This window comes from Enhydra lutris, unplaced genomic scaffold, assembly GCF_002288905.1.
Source record: "Enhydra lutris kenyoni isolate GAN:26980312 unplaced genomic scaffold, ASM228890v2 scaffoldscaffold34, whole genome shotgun sequence".
In the NCBI taxonomy this organism is placed as follows: domain Eukaryota; kingdom Metazoa; phylum Chordata; class Mammalia; order Carnivora; family Mustelidae; genus Enhydra; species Enhydra lutris.
The window spans coordinates 18,623,698-18,634,171 of NW_019154118.1; the positions used below are offsets into that span (position 1 = coordinate 18,623,698).

The following is a 10,474-nucleotide window of genomic DNA, read 5'->3' on the forward strand; positions in this document are numbered from 1 at the left end:
CACAGAGGCTGTTGCCTCTGCAGTAGGCAACACTTTTGGCCGAGGAGGGCGATTTGTCTCCACCGCGTTTCAAGTCGAGCTTATTAGATAGGTTGCTGGAGGGGCTCGCACATCATGGAGCGGGCTAATTGGCTGCAGTGCACTCTGCCTCCAACCCATCTCCCTTCTCCAATTAAACTCCCATCATCCTGTTGTCCTGGGCGACCTGCTGCTGCCTCCGATCTGGCATTTCTGTTTAGGTTGGGAGTTTGGGGCTTTTTTGGTCCTTGGAAAGGTAACTTAATGAAACACTTTAAATACTTCATTTTTTAAAATTTAAACTCTTTTAATTAAAGCACTTTTCGTGGACCCCTCGGTCACCAGTTCTTTCCCCACATCCTTCAGTATTTAATCTCAGAGCAGAATTGGAAATATCGATAGAAAGTGTAAATCACGCCCTCCTGCTGAAAGCGTTGTATCAGGTTTCGGCTCAAAAGAGCACCATTACCTTTAGCTGTCACGGATCTGTACACTTGATCGATAAACTTCAAATATTATTAGAGGTGGAGGCTTCAGAGATTTGCTCTGTTCTTTGGAGAGAGACAGAGATAAATCTTTCTTAAAAATTGACTTGAATTTGCACTCTCCGTCTTCCTGGTGAAATGCATTTCTCTCAGGCGTCCAGCAACTGCAAGGGGGACAGATTTATAGGGCCATGTGCTTCTTGTACTGAAAGATTTAAATGGTAAATCCTTCACATATGACTTCACAAATCATGTAAAGTTAAAAGATTTTTACCGTTTCTGTTGCTGCTGTGCTTAAATTGTAAGGTACAGCTAGTAAATCATTTTAATGGAGGTGTCGTACTTGACTCAATAAAAAAAAAGACAATGGTTTAGCTTCCACTCCAAAATGTTAATGTATTAATCAACGGGAGAATAATTGTTTTTTACTACATTATAAATCTCGGGTGCCATTAGGATTTCAGCAAGGGGTGATGTAGCCACATTCCTAAATTAAAATTGTTTACACTGCCATACATCCATTCCGCATCGCCATAGCTCATTCTGGGTTCATTTTGGAGTTGTTCCCCAGCCAAACGTGTCGTTCCTCCGTCGGAAGAAGACACCCCGAGGGAGTGATGCTTATAAAGGAAAATTAATTGCCTCGTGAAGTGTTAAATAAATAAAAGGAAACCCGCCTGTGGCAATGGACAATTATTCCTTGCTGTCTGTTTTTTGAAATAGGTTTTTAGGTTTTCAAAGGAGGCCTACTCCCTCGTACATCCTGAATGTAGCAAGCATGTCACCTGTCTTTAGTTTTATAAGCCTTGTTTTATCTCGAGGCAGCTGTGGCTTGTGAGCACCTTCCCTGTGCACGTGCCTGGCGGGGAAGAAGTCGCTGGGCACCTACTGAAAGCTCCTGTCGCCTCCCCTCCAGGGCCCGAAGGCGCCATCCCCAGTGCCCTTGAGTAGCTAGGTGGGCCTCCTGGTTGGGATCTGCAGCAGGACACAGATGGAGGGAGCGCTAAGACCAGGCCAGCACCAGACAGACCGTTTCTTCTCTCCCTGGTCCCTTAGTGCTCCTCTGCTGCGTATCACAAAATTGCCTTGCGGGGAGAACAGATCGGTCCGGCACTGGACAGGTCAGTGTGTTCCCTTGGTGTCACCGGATCCACCTGGCTTGTCGCTCTGACTCCTCCATTAGAAAAGAAGGTGACCTCCGATCCGGAGGCAGTGTGGCCAGGGCTGCTGGTGTCTTGCAACGAGCTCTACAGCCCTGTTCCTTTTCTGATTCCGACAGATTCTCGAGCGGGCGAGGAGGGCGCCATCCGAGCGGTGGATCACGCCGTGATCGGCGGTGTCGTGGCCGTGGTCGTGTTCGCCATGCTGTGTTTGCTCATCATTCTGGGCCGCTATTTTGCCAGACATAAAGGTAAGCAAGGTGCTCTGGCAGGCAGGAGGTCTCCCGCCACCACCGCCCCTGCCTCTGGGGACTGGACAAGGTTTTCTTCCATGGGCGGTTTCGATTATGTGGTCACACAGCCTTATCGAGGTTTCCCGAAACTGGGAGAGAAAAAAAAAACAGAAATCTTAGCAGCTGCTGATGAGGACTCCGAGGGTTGATGAGCCCTTCTTGATTTGGATTTTCTCTAAAAGCTTTCTAGACGTGGGATTCTGCACTCTGTAATTGGGCCTGGAGCAAAAATTATAAAAATAGGGGCCGGGTGTGAGAGGTGGGGCATGAACCCCAAAGCAATTGACATGGGAAGAACGTGCCTGTACCCTCTGCTGCTTTTTGGGAAGCAGGTGGACACGCAGTGCTGCCTGGTCCCAAGCTCTGGGGAGGATGGTCACAGCAGCTAGAATACTTCCTTGCTTTGATGTGCTTTAAAAGCCACATAAATATGTATTTTTTTTAAATTACCAGTGCAATTGATTTAAATTGCCATTAATCATCACACTTATCAGCTGTGCAGCCTGGATGGGCAATCATCTTTTCCAACGCTCCTCCTCTGTGCCCCATGCTGCTCTGGTCCCTCTTCCCCCACTCTTGGTAATTTATTCTCCCTCTCTTTGTTGGCCCTTGTCTCTCTCCGCTGTTTTTCTCCAGCTCTGTGCAGTGAGCTTGTGGGGTTTTCCTATAGCATTAACCGCAGCCACTTGCATACCACTGGATCGTAGAATTGGGGTTTGGGGAAGGCCCCCTGAGCCCAGCAATGGAGGCCCAAGGTACTTGAAACCACCTTGAGCACCCGCAGTGCCCGTCTCTGTGGGGACCATTTGGGAACCCTCTGCCCTGCCCAGGAGGCAGCCCGCTGAGCAGAGAACGCCCAGCCTCTTGGCTTGATAGAGCCTGGGAGGGGAGGCCGGAGAGCAGGGCCGAGTCGAGTCAGCAGCTGTGGAGAACGAGGAGCCAGAGGAAAGAAAGGGACAGGAGGGGGACATTTGACCGCCTGCCTGCTCAGATTTGTCACAGACGAAAACCTGAAAAAACCACCACTGTATCAGCCTTTTTTTTCTCCTTAAGAATCTTCAAGAATACACTGTATCACGGGAGGAGGGCTGTTGGGTTATGGTAGGCAGGGCAAGTGCTACCTAGATGTCCTGCTGAGGGGCAGCCCTAGTCTCTCTCCGTAAACTCCCGTAAACGGTTGGGACCTGCTGATGAAAGTGTGTCCCCCTTGGAGCATCCTGTGTGTCGTCATTCTCCAGTGGCTGTGTCAATTAGCGAATCCATGAATCCGGGTCCGAGCTAGAGTCACACCTTGAGCAAGACTCACTTGTCCCTTAAGATAGACCTCAAGTCTTGATCCCAAGGGTTACGATAACCAGCTGCTTCTCGATCGGGAACCCCACGCTGAAGCGGGAGGCAGAAGACGGTCAGACGTGCCCATGCGGGCCCCCGCTGACTCACAAGGCAGCCAGGGCTCCCAAAGACAGGAGGTGGGGGGGAGGGGCAGATAAACGAGCTGAGGCGACAGTAGAACATCATCAGGGCCCTAATTCATTAATTGGCTAATTGCTCTGCCTTGCTTTGGTCTTTAACCATGTGCGCGCACATCTCTGGTCATTGGTCCTGGCGTTGACTGTTCACACGTCAGTCAGCAGCTCTCCAGCTTTCTGCATTTTTAGCTCCCACTCACGTCTTCTTCTGCCGACACCCTCTGGTCATAATCACTGCTCTAATGTCTCATTTGCTGAATTATATCGCAGCGGTTCAGTTGGAGTGGTGCCTTTGGAACCCCCGGATGCCCATTTGTCTCACCCACCTCGCTCTCTCCTTCCAATTGTTTTTTTCCCCTCTGCTGCCTGCACACCACTTCGGCTGATGATGGCCATAAAGCAAGTTGCCATCTCTGTACCACTTTGCACAGAGGCCATCAGACAGTCACGGTGATTTACCCCTTCATCTTTCAGGTACATACTTCACTCATGAAGCCAAAGGAGCCGATGACGCAGCAGACGCAGACACAGCTATAATCAATGCAGAAGGAGGACAGAACAACTCCGAAGAAAAGAAAGAGTACTTCATCTAGATCAGCCTTTTTGTTTCAATGAGGTGTCCAACTGGCCCTATTTAGATGATAAAGAGACAGTGATGTTGGAACTTGCGAGAAATTCGTGTGTTTTTTTATGAATGGGTGGAAAGGTGCGAGACTGGGAAGGCTTGGGATTTGCTGTGTAAAAAAAAAAAATGTTCTTTGAAAGTACGCTCTGCTGTGACACCTCTTTTTTTTGTTGGTTGGTTGGGTTGTTTTTGTTGTTGTTATTGTTTTTCTTTTTTGTTTGTTTGTTTTTAAGTTTTATTTCTTCCTACCAAGTCAAACTTGGATGCTTGGCTTTAGTTCGAGTAGACTGCAGAAATTCTGTGCCTTGTTTTTTGTTTGTTTGTTGTGTTCCTTTTTTTTTTTTTTTTCCTCTTTTTCCTTTGTGCGCATTTATTTTTCCCCAAAAAAATTTTGGATTTTTTTTTTTTTTTCCAAAATCTCCCATTTTGGAATTTGCCTGCTGGGATTCCTTAGAATCTTTTTTCCCCTGATTTTGTTGTTGTTTTTGCTTTTTTTGTTGTTGTTATTGTTTGAAGAAACTGCTTTCTCTTCAAAGTTCAGTTCTATAAAAGGAGAACCAGCACAGTTTAGATTTCATAGTTCAGAATTTAGTGTGTCCATAATGCATTCTTCTCTGTTGTCGTAAAGATTTGGGTGAACAATGAGGACTCTTTGCTGCTACCCATGTTTCAAATACGTAGAGCAGTGAAGACTAGAAACTTAGACTGTGATTCAGAAAATGTTCTGTTTGCTGTGGAACTACATTACTGTACAAGGTTATCTGCAAGTGAGGTGTGTCACAATGAGATTGAATCTGTCTTTAATTCTGTATCTGTAGACGGCTCAGCATAGATGCCCCACACGGTCCAGAAAGGTTTGGGGGCGGAAAGGGCTCCTCCTTTTTCAATGCCCTAAATGGACCTGACAGGTGAGGTCTGTTCCTTTTATATAAGTGGACAAATTTGAGTTGCCACAGGAGGGGAAGTAGGGAGGGGGGGAAAGCTAGTTCTGCTCTGGTTATTTCTGTTCCAAACGATTCCATCCGCCTTTCCCAATCGGCCATACTTCTCACTAATTTGTAGGAAAAAGCAAGTCCGCGTGGCGTGTGAATGACTGGATGGGACAGGGTTGGTTTTTTGTTGGTTTTTTTTTTTTTTCTTTGTGCTTAGTTAGGAAGGCAGTAGGATGTGGCCTGCATGTACTGTATATTACAGATATTTGTCATGCTGGGATTTCCAACTCAAATCCGTGTGAAACTTTCATTCCTTCAGATTTGGCTTGACAAAGGCAGGAGGTATAAAAGGAGGGCCGGTATTGTTCTCACACTGGTCTGCTGTCGATCTCAGTTCTCGAAAGGTCAGAGCAGAGGTGGAAAAACAGCATGTAGGGATTTTCAGTTACTTAATCAAAACTCAAATGTGAGTGTTTTTATCTTTTTACCTTTCATACACTAGCCTTGGCCTCTTTCCTCAGCCTTAAGAACCATCTGCCAAAAATTACTGATCCTCGCATGATGGCAGCCGTAGTGCATAGCTACTAAAATAAGTTACCTTGAACATATCTTAGATGGGGATCCTCGGGAAAAGGTAGAGGAGTCAAGTTACCATTTGCATTTTTTTAAAGCAATGTGGGGATTTTCACTGATACGTCTAGGAAATCTAGAAGTAGTCCCGAAGGACGAAAACTAAAAACTCTTACCATATGTTTTGGTAAGGCTTCAGACTCCAGAATACAGTCCCTATGGAAAGATGGCATCAAAAAAGAGATCTATATATATATAAATATATATTATATAACATTTTCAGTGAGTAATTTTGGATTTTGCAAGGTGCATTTTTACTATTGTTACATTATGTGGAAAACTTACGCTGATTTATTTAAGGGGGAAAAAAGTATCAACTCTTTGTTATTTGAAAGTGTGTTTATTTTTCTTGTCTTTGTTTTAACCTTTGATAGAACAATTGCAATATGGGGGCCTTTTGGGAACGGACTGATATGTAAAAGAAAATCCATATTGAGCAGCATTTTGTTTTCCCCCCTCCTATCCCTAGGCACTTAACTAAGACAAAAAGCCACAACGAACATCCATTTTTCAATGAATTTTATAACGTGCAGCTCTATTCCGAGCCCTTAGCACCCATTCTGAGCATAGTATAACCGCATCAAAGGGTGAGAACCATTTAGCATGTCGTTGAAAGGTCTTTTCAGTTGTTCTTTTTAGGGGGAAGAAAAAAAAAAGCCTACCATTGCTCACAAAATTGGCATCTCATTTTTGGGACCTCCCATCTTTGTTTTGCAAAGTGTACAGTCGTGCAGTGTTCCTGACGTAACTTTATGGCTTACATTGTTGACATGTCTCAGGTTCATGTGTTTCGATTGGTGTTTTCCGTCTCAGGTAGATTGCAAAGTGTAGGCCCCACACATTGGAAAAGACAAATAAATAAATAAATAAAAATAAAGCAAAAACAGGAGATTATGGGTTTTAGTTGTATATTGGTTTATGTATTTTTTCTTAAGTATACAGTGCACTGTTTGAAATGTATTGTTGAGTATTACTTTGTACAGGTTGATCACTTTTTTTAGAGTGAAGAAAGAACAAACTTGTTTTTTGTGTTTTTTAAAGGAATATAAAATAATGAAGGATGTATCATTGATGCCAAATAAGCTTGTTCTTTAGTCACACCGACGTCTTATTTTTCCCTTTAGGCCACTTCTGTTTTTAAGGTGTACATGAACAATGTTATGGTGTAAGAAATTCCATATCCATATGTTCCCATTCGCATTTTGTATTGGTTCATGTATACCATTTTTACAAAAAAAAAAAAAAAAAAAAAAAGTACTATAAAATATCTGTCTTCTTAATAAAAAAAATTAATGTTACGAAGTGATCCTTTACTCTCTTTATGGACTTCTTACGGACGCCGGGGCGCGAGAGAAGAGATGGGGGCCCGGGTCCAGCTTCCTCCCCAGGGTCGGGCGCGGAGCCTGCCGGAGCCGGGCAGTAGGAGCCTGGAGAGGCTGCCGGCCGGCCCGGGCTGCGAACTGCTGTCTCTCTCCTCCGCTCACCCTCCCTGCCCTTGCTCTCTTCTCCCCCACTCAGTGCACAGGTGGGCCAGGTTGTCTGGCCTCATGGACTCAGCGATTTGTGCAGGTGCGCGCCCGGGCGGTGATGAGCCGACTGGGAGGGCCCCCGCCGCCCACAATTCGCCTCCGCCCTCCCTCCCTCCCCCTTCACCCGCCACCCCCACCAACTTCCCTGTGTTGGCTGCTCCACCTGTCTCTGCCTTCGGGATTTCGTGTCTTAACAGTTCATTCTGCCTTCTTCATTTCAAGCGCTCTCTCTTGTAACACAAGGACAGTCCGCAGGGGACGCGCGCGGCCACCTGCGGAAGCCGGTTCTCACTCGCTGCTTAGGCGCGGGACTTCAGGACAGGCGCACAGCAGCATCCCGTGCGCTGTTGCCCCCCTTGCCTTGCAGGCCCAAGTGAGCAATGACTGCACTTCATGGTGACTGATCTCACAAATCAGCGGATAATGTGTGAGCAGCCCCAAACCGCCCTTCGCCCAGCTGGGGCAGAGCTTCCTTTTCTCTCTCTATCTCTCTCTCTCTCTCTCTCTCTCTCTCTCTCTCTCTCGGGCAGGTAATGCGGAGAGCTCAGCCGCAGAAGGAAAGGTAAGCTCCCGAAAAGTCCAAGGCTGTGCATCTCACTCCAGCCTCCTCCGGCCTGGCCTTGTCTCTTGCCTATCTCTGTACAAATCGGCCGATCGGATACACAGTTTCCCGGCGTCTGCGGTGTCTGCTGTGTGTTCACTGTTGTGATAAACACCGAGAAGTGTGTGATAGTCATGGGAGACCAGCCAGGGCATCCGTCCCACCCACGTGAAACTGGGCCTCAGACCTGGGGGCCCTGCCGAATGATGGTTAAGGAGCCCCCAGGGTCCTGGGGGAATTTCTTGGAGAAGGGAAACGGGCTGGAGAGCCGAGACAGCTTCCTGGAGGAGCTGGAGTCCAGGGGGCCCGAAAGCATGGGTTAGAGTTGAGGGAATGGTAGCCGAAGACGCCGAGGGCAGTAAGCCCAGCCAGCCTGCCGGCCTGGGTCAGGGGAGAAAGCAAGCCAGATGAGACTTGGAAGGTGGGATCAGTCTGTGGCTGTCCTCAAAGCCCGGGCAGGAGAATCATGGTTTCAAGGGCCAGTCTGGGCCTCTGTCAGGAGCATGGAGCCGTGGGGAGCACTAATTCATTACAGCTTCTTCAGAAGGTGATAGAGGGCAGAGATTAGGAGGACGGGCTTGTCCCTGCTCCACCACACACTAGCTGTGAAACCTCAGGCCGGTGACCCACCCTGCCGGGCCTTGGTCTCCTGCTCTGGAAGGTAAGGGTCCCCATAAGTGTTAGGAGAAATACATGAGAGAAACAAAGTGCTTAGCAAATAAGGTGCCAGACACAAAGTCAGCCATACAGGTTGGAGGGAGATGGAGTAAAGGGGTAGAGGCTTCCCCCATGGCTACCAAGAGGTGGGTACTGTCCATCCAAGGGGAGCTCTTTGGGCCCCTCCGCGTGTGGACACCGCATGTCCTCGTGAAGCTTGCCTTGGAAGCTGTAACCACCTCTGTCGCCTGGTCTGTAGCATGATGCTCCAGATTTCAGCCGTGACCTACAGGGCAGGGACCCAGGTTCACTGAACTGAGGCAGGTGGGGGGGGCAACTTGGCGCACACGGGGCCCTTAGAGTTCCGCAGGGCATGCAAATGAGGAGGCGCCAGGAGCAGCCCACGTGAGCCTGATAAGTTGCCCAGTCGCTGGTTTGGCACGGGAGCGAAAACGGCCCTCGTGCGTTCTGGAGGGTTCTCACGAATGTTTTGGCCAGCTTGCTTTCTCCAAATACATCGACTGTAACCCCAAGGTGATATGCGGGTGTTAACTGGTGCAATCTTTCACTGTCCTCTGTCTACTTGAGATGTAATTCTTGTTCTGCTGTGGACTTTCCCCGTGGAGAAATGTTCCTTTGAGTCTGTCATCCAGAGCCTTAAAGCAACCAGGCAGGCACCGTGCTACAGGTAGGAGGACCCCGCCTGAGTGAAAGCGTTTTGTTTCCTTGTGAATTTGCCTCAGACCCTTTTTGTCAGCCCTCGTTCATACAGAACTGGCAGCCCCGTGCCTTCGGAGGGAAAAGTCTGTCCACAGCCGCACGTGTATACCTTGGAAAGATTTCCAAAATGAAGCTGTTGGGTGTCCTAAGCCACTGCCCAGGACTCTTGACTGCCATCCAAAGACCTTGTGGGCCAATGGTCACACAGTGGCAGGCACACACTAGGCACCCAGCAAGAAGTAGGCCGGAGACTGGCCGAGCACCGGGCGGCTGAGTTGCACTTTTGACTTAGTGTGAAGGTCACCAATTCTGTGTCTCAAAAACCTTGACATTTGCAAGTCCATGCTCAGTGTAGGCAGCTTTCCCGCCGGTCTGGAGGACCTGACTGCTTTGCTAACAGCAGGGTCATCCTCACAGACCTGCTGGGACAGAGTATCTGTTCTCCCACAGGGAAGGACGGATTTGGGAGTGGCTAAGCGGAGCCTCATTCTTGCTTCCGTATATTGTGAAGGGCCTTCAGAATGAGGCTGGGCACCTTAGAAAAATTCAAACCAGCTTTCTTGCCTTATTCATGCTCATCTCAAAATTGTCCCATGTGCCTCTGATAGGAGGTATGGTATTCGATGCCCCCAAGTCGCTCTGCCCACATCATTACACATGCCAGAAAGAGGGCATCAGGCACAAGGATAATGCAAGCACCCCAAAACTGAGACTTGAAATCAGGAATCTTTTTGCAAGTCTTCTCGACCTCCCTTTCCCAGCTCTGCAGTACCCAGGAAATTGGTTGAGGTTATTTTTCATTCCGAAGTCTACTGCCCCTGCTGGCCAGTGCTGGGAATTGCACCTCAGTCCTTGCATATTTGGCTTGGGAATGCGTCCCACCGAGGAACAGGAGTTAAAATCTACTGCTTTCTCTCTCACCCATACACCCACAGTCTGTCCCATTCCACGGCCTCCTAACTCTCCGCGGCTTTTAGCTGTGGGGGCGGCGATTCTGGGAAAAGTGAGGAATCCTAGCGAGGCTCACTCTTGCCCCGCGACTTCGGCCGCCCTCCAAACGTGCACCTGCTCAGTCATATTTCAGACACGTGATCGCCTTAAATTTTCCTTAAGTGCTATCTTCTCAGGTTAATTAATCACCAGGCTCAAACTTGCTGTTACCAGCAGGAAGTCCATCCTGAAGTCAGCAATGTCACAATTGCATCTTCTAATACTGTTTATCTTGCATTAGTGTTTACTTAGGGGGAAAATTGATTGGTAATTGATATTTCAGTCTTCCAGAGCTGGTGTTGGAAGAGCCTAATGCAAGCCTTTAATAGCAAGCAAATATTTAAATCCCTTAATGGTTGCTGAAT

The 10,474-nt window shown here is 48.0% G+C and overlaps 1 protein-coding gene across 3 annotated transcripts in view; it reads left to right on the plus strand.

Moving 5' to 3' along the window:
* The window catches only part of LOC111153752 (cell adhesion molecule 1), a 323,281-nt gene extending 319,085 nt beyond the window's left edge, over positions 1-4,196 (plus strand). For all 3 annotated transcript variants that reach the window (XM_022512961.1, XM_022512962.1, XM_022512963.1), the window contains 2 exons: positions 1,783-1,914; positions 3,900-4,196. In XM_022512961.1, the coding sequence (XP_022368669.1) occupies positions 1,783-1,914; positions 3,900-4,018 (251 nt within the window). In that variant the 3' untranslated portion in view covers positions 4,019-4,196. The remainder of the gene's footprint in view (positions 1-1,782; positions 1,915-3,899) is intronic.
* Positions 4,197-10,474: the final 6,278 nt, after the last annotated feature.